Consider the following 24772-nt stretch of genomic DNA (forward strand, 5'->3'; position numbering starts at 1 on the left):
TCATGTTTACATGGACAGATTTAACTACGACCTCCACCAACGTCTCGTGTGTCACGGCTCCTCGGCACAGCTGATGTGATCCAAACATTTCCAGTAAGGAATAACTCCGCAGCGTCATGAAGTCCAAAACTCAAAATGTATTTTTAAAGTTCAGGACATGTTTTTATAAAATATTGTTCTTTAGTTCAGATTTTTCAGTTGTTCAAAACCAACATTTTCTCTACAACTGACGGACCTGAGCTACAAAAAAATAGCCCGTCAGTCAGTCAGTCAGGTTGACGCGACTCACTGTCTACGCACCGCCCCTGTGTGTTGTCCCACAATGCACTGTGTATCTACCATCCTTATAACAATGTGGACGGATGCAGACACCTGACGCAAGTTAACAGAGGAACTTTTAATAAACTACAACCAACGCAGCTCAGAGCTTCTCTTCACAACATGGTGGGCGTCACCCAAACCTTCGCTACAGCGTGATTGCCCCTCCTCCGGTTTCAGATGTCACTGATCCTGATGAACGTGCACACGCTCAGGTACTTGTTTACAGGGAAGAACAGGGAGTGTCTCACATTTCATTCATTCACTAATCATGAAGTGTGAAAGGCTGAAGAAACAGTGCAGACGCTGTCACCACAGTCTCAGAGTGGAGTCACGCCTCCACTTTAACACTCGTGGCTGAGTAACTAGTTTACTAGGGTCCAGGTCAGGGTCGGAGTGATGGTCGGGTCAGGGTCACGGTGAGGGTCAGGGTCCAGGTTGGGGTCAGGTTGGGCGGTGGTGGTGCTCATAATAAGCACAGTGCAAAACCCATCTGTGTATGGCGGCAGCAGAGCGAAGGTCGCTGCTAACATCTCACTAAGAAAAACAGAACTCCTCCTCCTCCCTTCGTCTGACGATGGTTTTTATTTTGCCAGCTGGAGTATATAAACGTTAAAATGCCGTCTGTGAACGCTGCTCCATGTGCCTCCAATATGTGTCTGAATGCCATATGTGTCTGGCTCAGAGGTAGAGCGGGTCATCCACCAATCAAAAGATAAGTGGTTCAATCCCCGGCTCCTCCAGTCTGCATGTCGAAGTATCCTTGAGCAAGATACTGAACCCCAAATTGCTCCCGATGGCTGTTCCATCGGTGTGTGAGTGTGTTAAAACTGAGTAGCAGGTGGCACCTTGTATCAGAATCAGAGTCAGAAATACTTTATTGATCCCCGAGGGGAAATTATTTATGTTACAGGTGCTCCTTGCAAGAGAGGAAAGATACATGAAAATATAAGAAATTTAAACAGTAGTATTAACAAATATATAGTTAAATAAACAGGAATTATTAACAAACATAAACGTAAATAAATAAATATATATATATATATATATATATATACATATATATATTGTAAACTGAACAAGATTATTTACACAAACAGAATATATACAGTCAGGGTGAATGGGGTTATTGCACAAGTTAAATTAAATTATTGCAGTGTGTGAAAGTCTCAGGGCCACTCAGAGGGAGGAGTTGTACAGTTTGATGGCCACAGGCAGGAATGATTTCCTGTGGCGCTCAGTGGTACATCTTGGTGGTATGAGTCTCCCACTGAAAGTACTCTTGTGCCTGACCAGCACATGGTGGAGTGGGTGTGAGACATTGTCCAAGACAGTTCGTAGCTTAGACAGCATCCTCCTCTCTGACACCACCATCAGAGAGTCACACTCCGTTCCCACAACGTCACTGGCCTTGCGGATCAGTTTGTTAAGTCTGTTGGTGTCCGCCACCCTCAGCCTGCTGCCCCAGCACACAACAGCATAGAGGATAGCACTGGCCACCACAGACTCATAGAAAATCCTCAGCATAGTCCGGCAGATGTTGAAGGACCTCAGTCACCTCAGAAAATAGAGACGGCTCTGGCCCTTCCTGTAGAGAGCGTTAGTGTTCTTAACCCAGTCCAGTTTATTGTCAATGTGTACCCCAAGGTACTTATAGTCCTCTACAATGTCCACACTGACCCCCTGGATGGAAACAGGGGTCACCGGTGTCTTGGTCCTCCTCAGATCCACAGCCAGTTCCTTTGTCTTTGCCACGTTGAGCTGCAGATGGTTCTGCTCACACCATGTGACAAAGTTATCCATAACAGCCCTGTACTCATCCTCATCACCCTTGCTGATACATCCAACTATAGCAGAGTCATCAGAAAACTTCTGAAGATGGCAGGTCTCAGTGCAATAGCTGAAGTCCGTGGTGTAGAGGGTGAAGAGGAAGGGAGAGAGGACAGTCCCCTGTGGGGCCCCGGTATTGCTGACCACTCTGTCTGATACACAGCGTTGCAAGCGCACATACTATGGTCTGCCAGTCAAGTAGTCTACAATCCAGGACACCAGGGGGGCATCCACCTGCATTGCTGTCAGCTTGTCACCCAGTAGAGCTGGACGGATGGTGTTGAATACACTAGAGAAGTCAAAAAACATGACCCTCACAGTGCTCGCCGGCTTATCCAAATGGGCGTAGACACAGTTGAGCAGATAGATGATGGCATCCTCAACTCCAAGTCGGGGCTGATAGGCGAACTGGAGGGGGTCCAAAAGTGGCTTGACCATGGGCCGGAGCTGCTCCAAGACGAGTCTCTCCAGGGTCTTCATGATGTGGGAGGTCAGTGCCACGGGTCTGTAGTCCTTGGAGCCACTGGGACATGACGTCTTTGGCACAGGAACGAGGCAGGATGTCTTCCACAGCACGGGGACCCTCTGGAGACTCAGGCTCATGTTGAAGACATACTGAAGTACTCCACATAGCTGGGGGGCACAGGCTTTGAGCACCCTGGGGCTGACACCATCAGGGCCTGCAGCCTTATTTGAGTGGAGTCTCATCAGCTGTCTTCTCACATGGTCAGCAGTGAAGCACATTGTGGAGGTGACGACACGTGGGGGAGGGGTGTAGTCCTCATGATGGAGAGAGCAGTCAGTCTGACCACGGGGGGAGGAGGAGGAGGAGGAGGAGGAGGAGGAGGAGGAGGGGGGGTCAAGCAGGAGGGTGTTGAGGTGTGAGAGGGAGGAGTGGGGGAGGAGGGCAGAGTGGGAGATGGTTGACCAAGACAGACAGCAGAAGAGTCAGGGGGGGATGGGCAGGGCCAGCAGTGTCAAATCTGTTAAAAAACAGATTCAGTTCATTGGCCCTGTCCATGCTGCCTTCAACTCCTCTGTGGTTGTTGGTCCTGAAGCCAGTGATGGTCCTCATTCCACTCCAGACCTCTCTCACGTTGTTCTGCTGGAGTTTCCTCTCCAGCTTCCTCCTGTATCTCTCCTTAGCCTCCCTGATCTTCATCTTCAGCTCCCCCTGTATTGTTCTCACCTCCTCCCTGTTACCAGCTCTGAAGGCCCTCTTCTTTGAGTTGAGGATGGCTTTGATGTCCTTTGTTACCCACGGTTTGTTATTTGGATAACAATGGACAGTCCTGGCTGGGACAGTGGAGTCCACACAGAAGCTGATGTAGTCCGTGATGCATTCTGTGAGCCCGTCGATGTCCTCCCCATGTGGATCACAGAGTGCCTGCCAGTCTGTCACCCCAAAACAGCCCTGCAGTGTCTCATAAGCTTCCTCCGACCATCTCCTCACTGTCCTCATGGTCGCAGGCTGGCTCTTGACTAGTGGTACATAGCAGGGGTTGAGGTGCACCAGGTTGTGGTCTGACCTACCCAGAGGGGGGAGGGGGGAGCAGCTGTATGCATCTTTGGCGTTTGCATACAGCAAGTCCAGTGTCCTCTCCTCTCTGGTAGGGCAGCTCACATACTGTGTGAATGTGGGCAATGTTGTTGCCATGGTGACATGGTTGAAGTCACCCAAGATAGCTATGAAGGCACTCGGGTGTTTAGTCAGCAGGCGGGCTATGGCGGAGTGAATGACGTCACATGCCGACGTCGGGTTGGCAGAGGGGGGGATGTAAACAGTTAGAATAATGGCATGTGAAAACTTCCTGGGCAAATAATACGGCCTGAGTCCAACAGCAAATAGTTCAATGTCCGGGCAACAGATAATGGAAATATGGTCAGGACTGCACCAGCGGTTATTTACTAGAATGGCAAGCCCCCTTCCTTTGCGCTTACCGCTCTCGGTGCAGTCCCGGTCGGCCTGAACAGTCTGGAAGCCGCTGATGGAGACGTTGGTGTCGGGAATGTCCTGGTGAAGCCATGTCTCAGTGAAGCACATAAGACTACATTCCCGGTACTCCTTCTGACTTTTGGCGACCGCTGTCAGCTCATCCATCTTATTTGCCAGTGACCTCACGTTGCCCATGATGAGAGAGGGGAGACACGGCTTATATCTTCTCTTCTCCATAAGCCTCCGTTGTCTCAACCCTGCTTTTTTCCGCCACTGTTTACTTCCTCCCCTGCATCCTCTGTGTGTTTTCCTCCACAGTTCAGCTGGTATCTCCGATGTTCCAGCTGCCAAGCCGGCCGGCCTCAGCGCGATCAGCTGATCTCTGGAGTAAACAATGCAGCCATGAAGTTGTTGCACAATGGTGCCGGGTCCGAATGAAATAAGTAATTCCAGGGTGAGGAAAACCAGTACAACTCTCTCAATCAGCATGTTTTGAGAGGGTGCAGTTTCAAAATGACAATCACAAAAAGCCAGCACAAATACCAAACTTAATAAAGCAAAAAAGTAAGAAAACCGAGAAAACAAGCAGGAGCGACTGCAACAGGTTGCACGCGCGGGTGCATGCGCACTAGAGAGGAATATGGTAATGGTAATATGGTATGGTAACCTCGGCCAGTGTGTGTGAATGGATGAATGTGACTCGTAGTCTAGAAAGGCGCTATACAAGTGCAGGTCCATTTACCATCTTGTTCTGAAGAGTGAAACATGTCAATCAATTCAATCAATCAATTTTATTTATAAAGCCCAATATTACAAATCACAATTTGCCTCACAGGGCTTTACAGCATACGACATCCCTCTGTCCTTATGACCCTCACAGCTGATCAGGAAAAACTCCCCAAAAAAAACCCTTTAACGGGGAAAAGATGGTAGAAACCTCAGGAAGAGCAACTGAGGAGGGATCCCTCTTCCAGGACGGACAGACGTGCAATAGATGTCGTACAGAACAGATCAGCATAATAAATTAACAGTAATCCGTATGACACAATGAGACAGAGAGAGAGAGAGAGAGAGAGACAGAGAGAGAGAGAGAGAGAGAGACAGAGAGAGAGACAGAGAGAGAGAGATGCAGGTAATGACAGTAGCTTACAACAACATTAATGAAAGTAATAATATTATAGTTATAGTTCTGGCTACTGTGGTACAATATGTTGAAAGTATGTATTAATATCTGGCAGTATACATGTGTGACAATAGTCATATGTGTATAATAACAATAGAAGTATGACTAATGACTAATGATGGCAGCAGCAGCAGGAGGCATCTGGCAGGACCACGGCAGCAGCACAACCACACACGTCACGCTGTCCAGGCACCGCTGTGATATGAGTTAATCTGAGAGACAGTGGAGCACAAAGGCTCCGGAGAAGAAGCCGAGTTAGTGACATCCAGAATGGCCGAGTTAGCAAGATGCAGTAATAGAATACGAGAGAGAGAGAGAGAGAGAGAGAAGGTGCCCGGTGTATTATGGGGGGTCCTCCGGCAGACTAGGCCTAAGTCAGCCTAACTAGGGGCTGGTACAGGACAAGCCTGAGCCAGCCCTTACTATAAGCTTTATCAAAGAGGAAAGTCTTAAGTCTAGTCTTAAATGTGGAGACGGTGTCTGCCTCCCGGACCGTAACAGGAAGATGATTCCACAGGAGAGGAGCCTGATAGCTGAAGGCTCTGGCTCCTGATCTACTTTTGGAGACTTTAGGGACCACGAGTAACCCTGCGTTCTCAGAGCGCAGTGTTCTGGTGGGATAATATGGCACTATGAGCTCTCTAAGATATGACGGAGCTTGACCATTTAGAGCTTTATAAGTTAACAGTAGGATTTTAAATTCAATTCTGGATTTTACAGGGAGCCAGTGCAGAGAAGCTAAAACAGGAGAAATATGATGTCGTTTCTTAGTTCCTGTACACGTGCTGCTGCCTTCTGAATTAGCTGGAGAGTTTTTAAGGACTTACTAGAGCTACCTGATAATAGAGAGTTACAGTAATCCAGCCTTGAGGTAACAAAAGTGTGGACCAATTTTTCTGCATCTTTTCGGGTCAGGATAGGCCTAATTTTCGCAATATTATGCAGATGAAAAAATACAGTCCGTGAGGTTTGTTTTAAATGAGAATTAAAAGACAAATCTTGATCAAATATTACTCCGAGGTTTCTTACAGTAGTGGTAGGGGCCAGAGCAATGCCATCTAGAGAAACTATGTCATCAGATAAAGAGTCTCTGAGTTGTTTGGGGCCAAGAACAATAACTTCAGTTTTGTCTGAATTTAACATCAGGAAATTGGTGCTCATCCAAGTTTTTATGTCTTTAAGGCAGTTATGGAGTTTAGTTAATTGATTACTTTCTTCTGGCTTCATCGATAAATACAACTGTGTATCATCCGCATAACAATGGAAATTTATAGAGTGATTTCTAATGATGTTACCTAAAGGAAGCATATATAGAGTAAATAGGATTGGTCCGAGCACAGAACCTTGCGGAACTCCAAAACAAACTTTAGTACGTAAGGATGATTCATTATGAACGTGAACAAACTGAAAACGATCAGATAAATAAGATTTAAACCAGCTTAGTGCAGAACCTTTTGGGCCAATTAAGTGATCCAGTCTCTGCAGTAGAATTTGATGGTCAATAGTGTCAAACGCCGCACTAAGATCTAATAAAACAAGTACAGAGACAAGTCCTTTGTCTGAAGCAATCAGTAGGTCATTTGTAATTTTAACTAGTGCTGTCTCAGTGCTATGATGCACTCTAAATCCTGACTGAAATTCCTCAAATAAATGATTATCATGGAGAAAATCACATGGTCTGCGACTACTTTCTCAAGGATCTTTGACATAAAGGGAAGATTAGATATTGGTCTATAGTTGGCTAACACCTCTGGATCCAGGGTGGGCTTTTTTAGTAGAGGTGTAATTACAGCTACCTTAAAAGACTGTGGTACATAGCCTGTTAATAAGGATATATTGATCATATCTAATATATGAGTGTTAACTGAAGGTAAGACCTCCTTAAGTAGCCTAGTTGGGATGGGGTCTAAGAGACACGTTGATGATTTAGATGAAGAAATCACTGCGGTCAATTCTTGAAGAGAAATTGGGGAGAAGCAATCTAAATATATATAAGGTCTTACAGCTGTGTTTGAGGTTAGATAGGTACTATCTGAGGACAGGAGGTCATGAATTTTGCCTCTAATAGTTAGAATTTTGTCATTAAAAAAGCTCATAAAATCATTACTGCTAAGGGCTAAAGGAATACAAGGCTCAATAGAGCTTTGACTCTCAGTCAGCCTGGCTACAGTGCTGAAAAGAAACCTGGGGTTGTTCTTGTTTTCTTCTATTAATGCTGAGTAATAGTTTGCTCTGGCATTGCGGAGGCCCCTCTTATAAGTTTTGAGACTGTCTGTCCAGATTAAACGAGATTCTTCCAGTTTGGTTAATCGCCAATTCCTTTCAAACTTTCGCGATATATGTTTTAATTTACGGGTTTGAGAGTTATACCAAGGAGCGAACTTTCTTTGCTTTGTTAACTTCTTTTTAAGAGGAGCTACAGAGTTGAGTGTTGTTCGCAGCGAATAAATAAAACCGTTCTTCAGCTTTATCAAAAGTCTGTAAAATACAATTTTTTTTCATCACAACACGAGAACATGACAAATACTGATAACAACAAATCAAACACACAGATACTCAGTGTATCAGGAACTGGGTTTCCATCCAAATGTATCGCAGATTTTAAGCGAATTTATTTAAAACGTTTTAAAATTTATAAACGTTATGTTACCTTCTGAATTATCTTCTGGCATGTCCAAGTTCTCAAGCTCATGTCCCTCCATGCTCGATTCGCCATTAACGTTACCTAATGAAATGAAAGTAATGTACATTATTAGCTACACGTTACCATTGAAGTCAGGAGATTTAAAACTAGCTAGCTACCAGTCAGATGTAGCTAATATTTCACACAATATACTAACGTTACCTTACCTTAGCTGTTTATCGACGGGCTGATAGCCGTAACCAGCGGTCTTTGTCCAAGAATATCGTCCATTTGATGAAAATATCTGAAGTTGGTTTTAGCTTTCCCTCCCGCTCGGCTGGTAGACATACGATGCCTCTTACTCATGTAGCATTGTTTTAAACTCTTCCAGTTGCTTCGAAGTATTTGCCATGGTTTGTCAAAGCCTTTATTCATCCTTTGTTTCTGTGGGTCCTGATACATGGTTGCGTTCCTTTGCTGTTTTCCATCTAGTATGGCATTAATGTTCGCTTCTTTTATTAATTAAAAGAAACATTCAGTTTCGTTGTCGCTCCAGACATATCTCACGCTCCCTTCCTCTGCCGCCATTTTTTGACTGTGGACTCGTGGAGCGGAAGTGAAGTAGAAGTAGGATCTGGTAGCCTACGTCATCGTTTATTTGCTAAATCTGTTTCCATTGCTAAAAGTCGCATTTTCCTAATATCCATACACTGACTTTATCACCTCCTCCAAGCATAAAAACTTTTTTTGCGATATTTCGGCTTTTTTTCAAATTTCAGGTGTTTCCATTCAAGTTTTTTTTCGCAATTGTTGAAAATGCAAATAAAAATAGGTGGATGGAAACCCAACTAGTGTTCGTAGTCACATTCTCAGTCATGTGATTGGCTGCTTCAGTACACAAACAAACAAACACACTGTGACCACAGACTAAAAAACTAACATTAAATTCTTCGTCCCTCCAATACTGAGCAAATAAAACCCAAACTGTCTGTGTGTGGAGACCACTGCTGGTGGGAGGGTGGTTTCATAATGTAGGAGGAGGAAACCCCCCCCAACTCATCATCTGTGTGTGTGTGTGTGTGTGTGTGTGTGTGTATGCGCGTGTGTGTGTTGTGCTAAAACAAACATGGAGATGTCCTCCGCTGATGTCAGAGACAGATGATGTCAGACAAACGTCCACAACAGTCGTAAACACTCCAACTTTTTTTTATTTTTATCAGAATGAAATACCGGCAGCTCCGCCCACAATGTACAGCGTGTGTGTGTGTGTGTGTGTGTGTGTGTGTGTGTGAGGAGTCAGCAGCTGTGTGTGGTGAGTTGTACAGTTTGCTGTGTTACATTGAGAAACCTGAGAAATTTCCATCTCAGAGGAAACTTTAAAAAGAGAGCGAAGGTTCCCTCTGAGCTGTCAGGACACCGACCACATGAAGCTGCACTTGCCACCGTCACCACGTCTGTCTGACAGTCACACTGCCGGGGTCACCACGCTCACCTGGACACTGTGAGTACTCTCTCCTGCTGTGTGTGTGTGTGTGTGTGTGTACAGTTTTTTTATCAAATGAATATTGATAGTGAATATCTGTAACAGTTTTATTGTGATCAGTGTTTTTAAATGTGTAATGTCGATACCTTTAAAATAAATCGATATCTGACACCAGGAGGAAAAACTAAAAAAAAACTAAATAAAAAAAATCTAAATTATTATTTAATATAAATATAAAGACGACAGTGTCAGAGATCAGATGCTGTATCCATTCTGAGGAAAATGATTATTAAAACATTTCAAATATTCAGAATAAATAAGTAATCAATCATATTAAATCAACATTTCTGACAGCACAAGTATTGATTCATTGTTGATGTTTACTCCTTCTGTTGTTGGCCTCAGCACTTTGTTAGTTTTATCTTTAAAAAACAAATCTTAAATTATATAGAGCTCAAAGTCAGTTATCTCTTCCTGATGTAAATTAACTATCAATATTTTCCAAGATATTTCATCAAAATTAAAAATGATTTAAAGTCGAAATATAACGAAACTATTTTGTATATTTTTAAACACTTTTAACATTATTTTTTACTATTTCTACTTTTTAATACAACTAATTATATTTTCTACTTAAAACAGAGTTCATGATTTTTTTTTTTATGAGACCATTTATGGTGAAGCTCTGCCACCATAAATCAGAACACAGATCAAAAATGAACTCTTCTAATCTTTAAAATTATCCATTAATTCTGTTAAAGGTTTGTATTTTAATCATAAATTAAAAACATATATAAATAAAAACGTGTGTGTTTTCCCATCATCACTGTGAGTGATCAGATTTGCTGACCTTTAATATCAGTGGCCTTAAAGTGACTCATGGTAAAGCCCCGTGGTTATATTTGTCCGCTGAGCATGGGGGCGGGCTGAACGGGAGTGTTTCGGTGACGCCTCATGTGATGTCACAAGTTTTACAATCTACAGAAGAGTTTAAATTAAAGCCAGCCGTCATTTAAACTCTGAGCTGGTGGAGGAAACATCAGATGTCGGTTCGCCTCCTGTTTAATTATTGTGTCGTCCTCACTGTGAGTGAATTTACTGCCGTTTGTTCTTCTTTTAAACTTTGAATATTAAACCTGAAACTTGAAACCACCTGAACACCTGCAGCTGTCTGTGTCGGCTCATTGGTTCGACACCGTTATGTCAGCTGATGGTTGATCTCTCTCTGTGTCCCTGCAGACGTCGTCATGGTGCATTTGGCATTTATGTTTGTGGTCATCGTCCAACACGTTTATGGAAATCCTCCTCTGATTCCTCTGTCAGTCAAAGGTGAGCATGCTCTGCATGATGTCAGTGCACATTATAAAAACATCACTGAGTTAAACTTCGATAGTTTCAGACTCTCCTGTATTTAAAGAGCGAACAGATTTTGGCTGGACAGGTAAACGACGTGTTTCTGTAACCTTAATAATAAAGTTTTTATTTGAATGATTTCGTCTCTAGACGGCTGCTTGCTGGTGTCTACAGAGCTGAACATTTCGAGAGTGGAGGGCGAGGCCATAATCCTCTTCTTCCCCATGTTTGAGACCGTGCTCCGAGAACACAACATTGCCCTCCCAACAGCGAAGTACCTCATCACCAAGGACAACGGGCCAGAGGGCGTGGCCTATCACAGCGAGGGGCGCGTTCAGCAGCATAACAAACAACTGTGGTTCCTCCCAGCTCAGGCTTCAGACTCAGGGGAATATGTCTGTTCTTACAGGTAACATTAAAACTCACCTGTTCTTACAGCCAACACAGAAATTGTGTTTTTTTATTCCAAGTGCAGCGCTGATAAATCTAGGACGACATTATTTCCTTTAAAGGCACAAACACACTGACAGGAATAACTAACACGCCTTATTTGGAGCTCAGCTGGAGCTCTGATGACGTACTGTGGGTGTCACCATAGGACTGGCGGTCGGTCGCTGAAATATGTGGGCGGGGTCAAGATCGTATTACTTACAGACACCATCTTTATTTTTTGTACTTTTCCATCAGAGCAGCCGATAAGGTGACATCAGGCAGGAGGGAGAGAAACACTGAGAAGCAGCGGTCACTTCATCTTGTATTTAAAGTCACATACAGTATAGCTCATCAAAACTCCGCAGATGTCAGACATCCTCCTTGATAGACAACAGGTGGTCGGTCTGTTTATGTTCATTAGTTTCAGTATCTGATGTGACGAAATGTGATGAAATATGATGGATCTGTAGCAGCTGCTGGCAGCGGGAGTTGTTTTCGTTCAGCACTGCAGAATTACAACCAAACTGTTCATAAAGGTTTAGGCTAAGCTAACAGCGCTAACCTCAGCTCATCCACCGCGGTGTCTCTCCATCTCTTTGCTCACTTCAATGCTCTAAAATCAAATCAAAGTCAGAGTAGCAACGTCCAAACAGTCTGACTCACCTCAGAGTGTTTTCAGTTCGTGTTTAAAACAACCGACGTACTTCAACATGTGTGCGTCAGTGCACTGGGCCTTCAGCTTTTTCTCCAAAAAATCCACCACACCATGTGACAGCTGAATAAATAAATATTCTGATGATATATATATTCAAAGGTAGATTTTTTTTCAGTAAATTAAGTATTTCACATTTTTCTATACGTCTTCTTCTGACTGCTTGTTGTTGTGGTGACGATCACATGGTGGGAAATGTTAATCTGAATTCATTTGATGATCAGATTTATATCACATCTTTTCTAAGTCGTCCCTCTGTTGCCGCGGAGGTTAATGTACAGACAGCAGATTTCTCAGCACCATCATCAGGATTCAAACTTTCTGGTTGAAGAATGATTTTTTTTAGGTGCTACACCTTCTTGTTTCCTGCGACTGAAGAATTTTGTCCCCATTTTGTCTCCAGAAATGAAACCTACTGTGTAACTGGGAGTATCAGGCTGCAGGTGTACGAGTCAAACGCCGTTGACATGGAGAAAGTGTCGTATCCAGTCCGAGCCGTGGTCGGAGAGAATCTGAGACTCTCATGTCCGTCTCTGAGTCACTTCAACAAGACGGGAAGATGGATCGAGTGGCACAAGGTCAGAGAGCGTAACGACATCCTCAGCCCAACAGTGTTTAAAGTAAAATCTATTTATCATTGTCAGATACTGTGATGTCAGCAGGTACGAGCTCTACAGGGCAGACTGGTTATATATCATTTCACTTCCTGCCGGTGGAGGTCTGATGTCAGACCTCACACTGTAACACACTAATCATCCTCCCGTTTTATGAATACCTCAGACTTTAAACTCACACAGCACCAGATCTGTGACTCTTTGGACCTCAGATGGCCTCGGATAGAGTCGAAAGCTCTCAGTGTTTCCTGTAAGTGATGCAGTGTGTTGTTTCCTGACAGGACTCCAGTCCCACCTCGCCTCGGCCAGGCAGAGCGAGCTCCTTCAGCCAGAACAGAGGTAAACTCATAATCCCCACTGTGAGGCGGTCCCATGCAGGTGTCTACACCTGTCAGCTCAGAGCGCTAATCAACGACCAGACTTACAAAGTCAGCAGAACCATCGTGCTCCATGTGGAAGGTGGGTGACGTCATGACACGCATCACTCTTTGATTTATGAGTGTAGAGTAAAGGACAACTGGAACCATAACTATAACCATGACCATACCAACGTCCTGTGAACACTGACAGCCGAGCGCACAGTTTATGCTTCCTGTTGTTTATCACACCGCTCTGAACACTATCCTAACAATGTCGTTTTCCACAGCGCTCATCGTTACTGTTGTCGTGTGGACGATTTTTTAAACAGTATATTTATAATGATCATTCTTGGTGTGGACGGCCCTTATCTATATCTATATCTCCATCTGTATCACCTGTAAGGTGTTAACTTGTTTTCTGGATGAATGTAAATATCTTTTCATATTTCTTTATTGTTTCACAGGTTCATGATAAAAATACATTTTTTATATAAAAAAAGAAAAAAATCACAAATTTAGACAAAACAACTATCATACGTAAATTGTAGTTACAGGATCGTAGTGATAATCAGAAAATATTAGTCAATAAGAGACATCATTAGTTGGCCTTTGTCGCCCTCTGCTGGTGGGACAGATGTAACACACAAACCAGACAACTGTCTCACACAAAACACTGTGGGCTGCCATCAATCAGTACCATCATAGTCTTATTGTTGTTTCTGTAGTTGTTGTTATTATAAATAAGTTTTTTTTTGTTTGTTTTAACATAAATAAAGATTGGGAGCCTGAAATCACTGAACCTGACCTGTCGTCGACCTCTGACCCCGGACCGATCAGCAGCAGCACTGCCAACAGTGAGTTTATTTATTTATTTATTTATTTATTTTTATATGTCAGGATGATAAAACTGAAGTTAGAACTTTAACGTGTCTTCTTGTGTCTTAGCGCCAATGATTCGACCTCCTGTGATTGTGTCCCCGCTGAATGGCTCCATCTTTGAGACTTCACATGGTGAGTGATAGAAAGGTTCGTTAAACACGCGTTAAGGAACAGACAGGATGTTTATATTAACTCTATATTAACTCTTCTAAAGGTTCAGCACTGGAGCTGTCGTGTACAGCGCTCACTGAGTGTCAAACAGCTGACTCCACTGTGGTCACATGGCTGGTCAACTACCAATCAGTGGAGTCATCATACCTCGATGGGCGTGCTCTGCAGGGAGGAAGGAGGTAACTGCTGATACGCTCTGTCGTTATAAAGACAGGAGGTCACAAAAAGTGACTTAACAACTTCATTTAACCTTAAACTCAACACATACAAAGCTTCACGTCGCCACGAACAAAAAAAACAAAGCTACGAGTAGGAATTAACTTCGTACTCTGGGATCCTGACGTGGCAGAAAAAGGTTAATCCTCAACTTAAGATGAATTTTAGTACAATCACATTTTACAATTTAAAAAAACAACAACTTTTTAAATACATACTGAACAGGGCTCATCCTGGGTATCACCCTGGTTATCAATTAAGCAATCAATCAATCAATCAATTTTATTTATAAAGCCCAATAAGACAAATCACAATTTGCCTCACAGGGCTTTACAGCATACGACATCCCTCTGTCCTTATGACCCTCACAGCTGATCAGGAAAAATTCCCCAAAAAACCCTTTAACGGGGAAAAAAACGGTAGAAACCTCAGGAAGAGCAACTGAGGAGGGATCCCTCTTCCAGGACGGACAGACGTGCAATAGATGTCGTACAGAACAGATCAGCATAATAAATTAACAGTAATCCGTATGACACAATGAGACAGAGAGAGAGAGACAGAGAGAGAGAGAGACAGAGAGAGAGACAGAGAGAGAGAGAGAGACAGACAGACAGACAATAATGTTAATAGCTTACAACAACATTAATGAAAGTAATAATATTATAATTATGATTCTGGCTATTGTGGTACAATATGTTTAAAGTAAATATTAACATCTGATAAGATGTTAATATTTATCACTCCGGGTATCACCCTGGGTATCATCCTGGGTATCACCCTGGGTATCATCCTGGGTATCATCCTGGGTATCACCCTGGGTATCACACTGGTTATCACCCTGGTTATCATCCTGGTTATCACCTTCAGTATCACCCTGGGTATCACCCTGGTTATCATCCTGGGTATCACCCTGGTTATCACCCTGGTTATCATCCTGGTTATCACCTTCAGTATCACCCTGGGTATCACCCTGGTTATCATCCTGGGTATCACCCTGGTTATCATCCTGGGTATCACCCTGGTTATCATCCTGGTTATCACCCTCAGTATCACCCTGGGTATCATCCTGGTTATCACCCTGGTTATCATCCTGGTTATCACCTTCAGTATCACCCTGGGTATCACCCTGGTTATCATCCTGGGTATCACCCTGGTTATCATCCTGGTTATCACCCTGGTTATCACCCTGGGTATCATCCTGGTTATCATCCTGGTTATCATCCTGGGTATCATCCTGGTTATCACCCTGGTTATCATCCTAGGTATCACCCTGGTTATCATCCTGGTTATCACTCTCAGTATCACCCTGGGTATCATCCTGTTATCATCCTGGGTATCACCCTGGTTATCATCCTGGGTATCACCCTGGTTATCATCCTGGGTATCACCCTGGTTATCATCCTGGTTATCACCCTCAGTATCACCCTGGGTATCATCCTGGTTATCATCCTGGGTATCACCCTGGTTATCATCCTGGGTATCACCCTGGTTATCATCCTGGTTATCATCCTGGGTATCATCCTGGGCCCACATTCACAAAGATTCTCAGAGTCCTCTCAGAGAGCTCCTAACTTAGCCTAAAAATTCCTAGCAAGGAATCTTAGCTTAAGAGTGATTCAGGAAGTTTCTGAGAGCAACTCTGAGCAAGGAGGGGACAGAAACTTTTATCTTAGTGAGGAGGTGTGGTTGACCCCATTGCTAGGTATGACGCAGTCTTCTAAAAGCTGTGATTGGTTGTTACAAAAAGGAGAAAAAAACAAACAAAAAAACAAATGCACTCCTAGTAATGAATGGACAGTGAAATGAACCGATCATAGAACTTAGACTGTATTAAGAAATGTGTAATCGTTAAAATAATTTTATGTCATGATGATGTAACTCAGCAAAATTAAATTAATTGTTACACAGCTTCAAAATGTTTGAACGTACCTCATTCACATGCCGATTATCATATTGATTTGCTTATTGTTATGTTTACTCGCCATGTTGGTAATTTTACTACTTAATCTATTTGATATTAATGGTGGATGCAGACTCAGCTGTCAGCAGTTACTGTGATTGCTGGCCTCCTTGTAAAAAGCGGTTTGATTTGGCAGAATGACCAAAACAACAAATGAAATGGAGAAAAAACCACACCACCACACTCCTTGTATGTATAAAATAATATAGCCTACAACATGGAATTATTATGAACTGATTAGCCTATTGGTTGATTTTATTGTCATTTTTTTATTAGCCACATAGCCCTGCTACATTGCATACTTAACTACCTAAAGCAATCAGAAGTCCCGTGCCTCGGACAAGTGCTTGCGACCTTCTTTTGGTTTTGAATCGTGTTCGTCGTAGACCCACAGTACCTGAGGTTTCACACGGACTTGTCCGACTGTGAAGTGCAAAAATGAGTGCATCTTCAAGAGCCTCCATGCTTGAAAATCCGTGAAAAACCACTTGGAAACAGGAAATACACACATATTACTGCTGGTCTATTCACACTGGATTAGTATTACCTGAGGTAATTTTCCGGGACCCTTTTACAGAAGGTAAAAGTCATGGTAATCTTTACTGACATCATGTGGTAATGATTACTGACATGGCACATTCGGACGGGACTAAAATCTCTGGTAATTATTACTTTACCCCTCGTACCTCCTCCCTCCTCTTAACAGTTTTTCACCTTAGGAGCTCTGTTAAGGCCTAAGATGCTTTGTGAACAATTTTATCTTACCAAGAGAAAATTCTAAGAAAAATCTTGGAATTTAAGGAATTCTAAGATTTTTCTTAGAATGACATCACTAAGAGCTACTTTTAGTCTTAGAATTCTTTATGAATACAGGCCCTGGGTATCATCCTTGTTATCATCCTGGTTATCACCCTCGGTATCATCCTGGAATATCATCCTGGGTATCACCCTGGGTATCATTCTGGTTATCACCCTGGGTATCACCCTGGGTATCATCCTTGTTATCATCCTGGTTATCATCCTGGTTATCACCCTGGGTATCACCCTGGGTATCATCCTGGAATATCACCCTGGTTATCACCCTTGGTATCATCCTGGGTATCACCCTGGTTATCACCCTTGGTATCACCCTTGTTATCATCCTGGTTATCATCCTGGAATGTCACCCTGGGTATCACCCTGGGTATCACCCTTGTTATCATCCTGGTTATCATCCTGGAATGTCACCCTGGGTATCACCCTCGGTATCACCCTGGAATATCACCCTGGTTATCACCCTGGGTATCATCGTTGTTATCACCCCGGTTATCACCCTGGGTATCACCCTGGGTATCATCCTTGTTATCATCCTGGTTATCATCCTGGTTATCACCCTGGGTATCACCCTGGGTATCATCCTGGAATATCACCCTGGTTATCACCCTTGGTATCATCCTGGGTATCACCCTGGTTATCACCCTTGGTATCACCCTTGTTATCATCCTGGTTATCATCCTGGAATGTCACCCTGGGTATCACCCTCGGTATCACCCTCGATATCATCCTGGGTATCACCCTCAGTATCACCCTCGGTATCATCCTGGGTATCATCCTGGGTATCACCCTCGGTATCACCCTCGATATCATCCTGGGTATCACCCTCAGTATCACCCTCGGTATCACCCTGGTTATCATCCTGGGTATCACCCTCGGTATCACCCTTGGTATCACCCTCAGTATCACCCTCGGTATCACCCTGGTTATCATCCTGGGTATCACCCTCGATATCATCCTGGGTATCACCCTCAGTATCACCCTCGGTATCATCCTGGGTATCATCCTGGGTATCGCCCTCAGTATCACCCTCGGTATCATCCTGGGTATCACCCTGGGTGTCACCCTCGATATCACCCTGGGTATCATCCTGGGTGTCACCCTCAGTATCATCCTGGGTATCACCCTGGGTGTCACCCTCGATATCACCCTGGGTATCATCTTGGGTATCACCCTCAGTATCACCCTCGGTATCATCCTGGGTATCACCCTCGATATCATCCTGGGTATCATCCTGGGTATCACCCTGGGTGTCACCCTCGATATCATCCTGGGTATCATCCTGGGTGTCACCCTGGGTGTCACCCTCGATATCATCCTGGGTATCACCCTGGGTGTCACCCTCGATATCATCCTGGGTATCATCCTGGGTGTCACCCTGGGTGTCACCCTCGATATCATCCTGGGTATCATCCTGGGTGTCACCCTGGGTGTCACCCTCGATATCATCCTGGGTATCATCCTGGGTATCACCCTGGGTATCACCCTGGGTATCATCCTGGGTATCACCCTGGGTATCACCCTGGGTATCATCCTGGGTATCACCCTGGGTATCATCCTGGGTATTGATTTCCTAAATCCATTCAACACTGATTCACAAGCTCCCGATTCATCTGATATCGACATCACTCGATGGGAGACGTCAGTATATTAGAATCTTGCAGAGACTCAGAGAAATAAAACTTTAAACTTTACAAGGAATTATTTTATAAAGGAGATAAAATTCAGATAAGCAATAAAACTGAATAAATTATAACTAAATGTTGGTTGTATGATAACAACAGCAAAACGGAGAAAAGGAAGTGAACAGTTACGTCACAGCATCTGAGGAACGAAGACTTAATAATTTAAAGACCGCTGAGATTAACGCGGTTAAAGCTTCACATCTGTGGAAATGAGCCTGCGTTAAAACATCAATCTCAGATTTTATAAATCGACATCCGGTCATTATTATCTTTATTATCAAATATTATTATTATTGTTTTCAAATAAAGATCAATTTGATTTGAAATGATTTGAATCTGATGAATTGAATATTTTAACTTTTAACAGAAAACCTTTTAGATGTGATGTCAGCTGATGACATCAGAATATTATTTTATATACATCTCCTCACCCACCGCAGTCATACCATGTCTGTCTCACGATCCATGGTAACCACAGCGTCTGTCTCACGTTTCCATGTTAGCCACAGTGTCTGTCTCATGTTTCCATGGTAACCACAGTGTCTGTCTCTTGTTTCCAGGGTAACCAGAGTGTCTGATGGCTGCCACATTGAGATGAGGCTCGTTGTGGTCGAGATGACAGAACAAGACGTGAAAACGGAGCTGAAGTGTGTCGCTCAGAATCGAGGAGGGAGACAGGAAGTGGTCGCACAGCTTCAACTAGAAGGTGTGTGTGTGTGCATGTGTATGGCCACTGAAGCACTTTGACTATCATTGGATTTCAGGATGCAGTGGATTAGATCGAATCACAACACAAATTAAACATTAGCAGAACAAGGTTGTTGTCGTACTGCTGCTTAAAGAATATAAGCAAAACAAGCCCGAAAAAGGCACTAAGCACGGCATCATCAAGCATCTTGTTATCCGGAGCGAAGACTACAGTGTTTTCTTCCGGTAAACGTAAACACGTAACATCCGCCCCGCCCCCTATCCAATCAGAAACCTTCCCTGACCCAAACCTTGCGCAGACCCGAATAAAGGCGATTAAACTTATCTCCGTGTAAACCCTCATTCAGAATGAATATTTCTCATGTAAACTACCTGGAAAGACTTTAATTCTGAATGATTTCATTCAGATTTATTTAATTCCGAATGAGAAGCCATCATGTAACCGCACCCAGTGAAACAAGATGTTAATTAAAGTTACGAGACTCAAAACAGACATCTGTGTCCTGATGGAAGTCAACGGGAAAAATCTTTTCAACAGCCTCACATCAATCAATCAATCAATCAATTTTATTTATAAAGCCCAATATCACAAATCACAATTTGCCTCACAGGGCCTTACAGCATACGACATCCCTCTGTCCTTATGACCCTCACAGCTGATCAGGAAAAACTCCCCAAAAAACAGATGGACTGTCAAGGTGGACGGTTAGGGTGGACTGTTAAGATGGACTGTTAAGGTGGACTGTCAAGGTGGACGGTTAGGGTGGACTGTTAAGATGGACTGTTAAGGTGGACTGTTAAGATGGACGGTTAGGGTGGACTGTTAAGATGGACTGTTAAGGTGGACTGTCAAGGTGGACGGTTAGGGTGGACTGTTAAGGTGGACCAACTGTGATAACAAAGTTCATTCTTTCTATCTATCTGTGGCTGTTGTTCTGGAGTCAGATTATTGTTGTTGTTTATCAGGTTTTATTCTTTATGTAAATTTTCTGATGGTGTTTTGTAGGGCTGTAGTCAACCAAAGAAAATCTTGGTCGACTAAAGTCGCACATAATCTTCAACTAATCGATTAGTCGTGGGGGAAAAATAATCTGCACGTTATTTTTACTTCTGCAGTGGTGTGTCTGTGTCACTCTGCAGTTACACCTCCAAAACACTAGTCGGCGGTGGAGGACTGTGTTAAGAGTTGTAAAGTTTAGTTCAAATCAAACTTTATTTATATAGTTGATTCAAAACACACATTAAACACACATTAAACACACATTAAACATGGTTTAATAGAGACAGTTTCAAACACAAGTACACAAACTGGCTTCAGTATAAATCGCAGAACTGACAGACAAACACTTGTCTTTATCTGGACACATTTTCCCCACCAATACAAAATGCTAACGTTATTAGCACAAGTCTATGGCGTTTTACATTGTATAAATTAGCCTAGCGTCTAGCGATCTTTCCCTCTTCTCATGTAAAACCAGGGACAACAGCAACACTTAACAAAGGTAATGGTACATAATTTGGCTCCATTACAACTCACAACATTCACTGACAAAACAACTGTCTGATACTAAACATGTTTTCCAAGCAAATACAACATGCTAACGTTATTAGCGCCAGCCTATGGCGTTTTACATTGTATAAATTAGCCTAGCAGCTAGCGATCTTTTCCTCTTCTCATATAAAACCAGGGACAACAGCAACGTGTAACAAAGGTAACGGCACATAATTTGGCTCCATTACAACTCACAACATTCACCGACAAAACAACTGTCTTATACTAAACACGTTTTCCAAACAAATACAACATGCTAACATTATTAGCGCCAGCCTATGGCATTTTACACTGTAAAAATTAGCCTAGTGATGAGCGGAGATTTCCTCTGCTCATATGAAGCCAGGATAAATCCCTGAAGTATAAATCCCTGAAGGATAAATCACACACAAGACTTAAAATGCTATTTTAGTGGAGGCTTTACTGTCTTCACAATTTATTGTTTCTTATGTGTGAAATACAAGTAAATACAAGCTTTGTTTCCACTGAGGGAAATGGTGTCAGCTTACAGAGACAGACAGGAGGTCTGCGTCACCGCGACGCTGAGCGTGAGGGTGGGCGAGTTCAACTTTCTGTCAACAAAGGGCGTGTTTTGAAAACACCCCCATTTTCACAAGTAACTTAGCCTGTCCCCCCCCCCCCCCCCGCAGGAAATAATGGATTAATCCTGGAAAGCTGTTGATGTAGCACTTTTCTCCTTATGAAAGTAACACGGCGATTATTCGACTAATGAGAATTTGGTCGAACGAGAGCATAGCGACCAAATAATCGACCAGTCGACCAGGAGACTACAGCCCTAGTGTTTTATATTAATTCATATTTATATGTTTAAGTGTATTTTACACAGTTAACAGTATAATGTTTAAATTTTTCTATGCATTAAAGCAGCTGTTCTTTAATTTTGTTGAATGTTGTTTTGTGCTTGTTTTTATTTTAAGTATAAGTTAAGACACCGTTTATGGAACAGTGCCGCTTTAAAAGAATCATTTTAGCACCAGTGTAAAAACCCCAAAGATGTCCAACCATACAGACCATTATGTTCTATCTTGACTTTGTTGTCTTGTTTACAGTCTTAATGTCCGACTGTTCGTGTTTTTGACCACGTCTGATTCTGTTTTAACAACGGAGACAAATAGATCTCAGTAAATAACCAATGAACATAAAGACTAACGTCTCCTGACACTGACATGATCCTTAGTGATGATCGAGACGACCCTAACCCTCTGAATCACTCGCCTCCTCTTCTCTCTGCAGACTCCACATTTACATGGCTGGTGGTAGCTGCAGTGGGCGTGTCCTGCTTCCTGTCTGTGGTCTCTGTCTTCCTGTACGTCCTCTTCAAACCTAAAAGGAAAAAGAAGATGGATTACATCCTGGCTCGACAGAACAGCACCTTCTAACACAGACCCCTTTAATGTGTTTCAGTAGTCTGTCATGCACTGTGTGCATGTGAATTCATGCAGTGACATCACCAGGATGTGTTCAGGGTCCAACACTCCTTTTACAGAGACTTAATGTTTGTAAATCAGCAGCTACATTCAGCTCCAGTAACGTGCTGTTACTCAGTGTCCGTCATGTCTTTATTCTCCACTGAGCATTACTCAACAATGTGTTATCGCTTCAATAATGAGGCATCTGTTTCATTTAAGTATTATTTTACAGCCATAACTTTTCTTTCATGGATCCATGTCGAATCTGAGGCAGAAATATCCTGCTGGAATTTAACCCAAAACTAGGCCTATATGTGGACAAATTCAGTTCAGTCTTCTGTAACATCTGCGTCCACGTGTCCAATACACAGTTCAATATGAGGTCGTTCAAACACTCCATCAGATGATGTGTTCAGTGACCATGTCAGTCCAACACTGTCAGAGACATTTATAAAGTCACAAACACAAAGGAGGCAGATTATTAGAAACACCTCTCACTGACTCGTTCACAGCAGCAATTAATCAGTCAGTTTCCAACTATTAAATTAATCAACTCATTTGATAATTATTTAATTTCTCAGACTGAATATTTCCTGGTTTCTTTCCTCTGTGACAGTAAACTGAACATCTGTGAGGACGTCATTAAGAGAAACATTTTATAGATGAAACATTTACTGATTAATCAAAACAATTGACAGATTAATCAACCATGGAAATAATCGTGTGTTGCATCCCTCTTACAAACACAGAGACAATATTCACACTGGTGGTGATACCATCCTGTTGATAGTCTGATACCATCTTGTTGATAGTCAGATACCATCCTGTTGATAGTCAGATACCATCCTGTCGATGGTCGGATACCATCCTGTTGATAGTCAGATACCATCCTGTTTATAGTCTGATACCATCCTGTTGATGGTCGGATACCATCCTGTTGATAGTCAGATACCATCCTGTTTATAGTCTGATACCATCCTGTCGATAGTCAGATACCATCCTGTCGATATTCAGATACCATCCTGTCGATATTCAGATACCATCCTGTTGATAGTCAGATACCATCCTATTTATAGTCTGATACCATCCTGTCGATATTCAGATACCATCCTGTTGATAGTCAGATACCATCCTATTTATAGTCTGATACCATCCTGTCGATATTCAGATACCATCCTGTTGATAGTCAGATACCATCCTATTTATAGTCTGATACCATCCTGTCGATATTCAGATACCATCCTGTCGATATTCAGATACCATCCTGTTGATAGTCAGATACCATCCTATTTATAGTCTGATACCATCCTGTCGATATTCAGATACCATCCTGTCGATAGTCTGATACCATCCTGTTGATAGTCAGATACCATCCTGTTGATATTCAGGCTCGCAAGCTGCTGTGTTGGACTGCATTAGATTTTACAGTATATATTTACAGTTTATTTTTTAAAATGCAGTAAAGCTCTCAGGGAAACATCTTGTACGTTAAAAGTAGAAAGTTAAGTCTGTTTTTAAATGTCTGACCATTTATATATCAAATCTGAATAAAGGAGTGATGTGTGAAAAAGCTCTGTATCCATGTCTATGTTTGATTAAATGAAGTATTTTAAAGTTATAATCTTAAAAAATAAACATTAGATTATTATATTTAAAGTATTTGATGGTTTAACTGTTGTGATGACTGCTCTTACATCGCTACAACTTGATGTCGCAGTGACAGGTTCAATGTTTCCTTCTAACACAGTGAAGAAGAAACGATCCATTAAATACCACAAACCTCAAACTGTGAGCTGAGTGTGGAAATGTCACATCTGATTTTACATGACGCACATTTATTTATTTACTTAATTAGGTTTCTGTGGGCCCTTGAACGCAGCACAGGCAGAAAATACAATATACCTCCTCAGGCGTTGGTACTCCGTCTGTGTCCAGATTACGATCTGTGCCCTCAGATTGTGGTGCTCCATCTGTGTCCTGTAATTGTAATTTCATTTTCTTTGTGTATTCTTTGTGTTTTCAAATACTTCAGAATGTCTAGACCTCTTAACCTCACACCTAGATACAAAATCCTGCAGGATACGCCAGGTGTGAAACACACCCTAGGGGGTCGGAGCCAATAGCTGCGGCAGACGAAAGAGTTTGAAAACAATGGGTAGGGGCACTGCTCCCTGCTGCAGACAGAAGGGTGTGAAACACACCGTAAGAGGCCTTCCTCAGGTATAAATGTTTAGGCTTTCCTATGTTCGGGGTCTTTCGTCATTCTGACCGCTCGTGTGATGACTGACCTTTTCTTTGCAAAGAAAATAAAAACCTTGTCGGCCGGCAGAAGTCTCTATTTCATTATTCACCAGCAGCAGAGAATTTCCACAACAATTTGGTGTCAGAAGGTGTCACATTTGGAATGGGGAGATTTCCGTCGAGGTTGGACCTCTGGAGGGGCCTATTGTGGATGTTATGAGAATGAGAAGGAAATATGGGGATAAAAGTCTAAAATATTTAAATGTCTGGACAG

The 24772-nt window shown here is 42.7% G+C and overlaps 1 protein-coding gene across 2 annotated transcripts; it reads left to right on the forward strand.

Moving 5' to 3' along the window:
• The first annotated feature begins 9220 nt into the window (after nucleotides 1-9220).
• On the forward strand, nucleotides 9221-23828 carry LOC117251039 (interleukin-1 receptor type 2). Of its 2 annotated transcripts, none has more exons than XM_033617006.2 (10): nucleotides 9221-9391; nucleotides 10613-10702; nucleotides 10877-11135; nucleotides 12274-12448; nucleotides 12766-12943; nucleotides 13620-13697; nucleotides 13789-13854; nucleotides 13937-14072; nucleotides 19128-19273; nucleotides 22082-23828. In XM_033617006.2, exons 2-10 carry the CDS (start codon nucleotides 10621-10623, stop codon nucleotides 22225-22227), a joined length of 1266 nt encoding a protein of 421 aa, XP_033472897.1. In that variant the 5' UTR covers nucleotides 9221-9391; nucleotides 10613-10620; the 3' UTR covers nucleotides 22228-23828. The 2 variants fall into 2 exon arrangements, with proteins under 2 accessions (XP_033472897.1, XP_033472896.1); XM_033617005.2 differs by lacking the exon at nucleotides 9221-9391 and adding an exon at nucleotides 10404-10458.
• Nucleotides 23829-24772: the final 944 nt, after the last annotated feature.

Source organism: Epinephelus lanceolatus, chromosome 14, assembly GCF_041903045.1.
Source record: "Epinephelus lanceolatus isolate andai-2023 chromosome 14, ASM4190304v1, whole genome shotgun sequence".
In the NCBI taxonomy this organism is placed as follows: Eukaryota; Metazoa; Chordata; class Actinopteri; order Perciformes; family Serranidae; genus Epinephelus; species Epinephelus lanceolatus.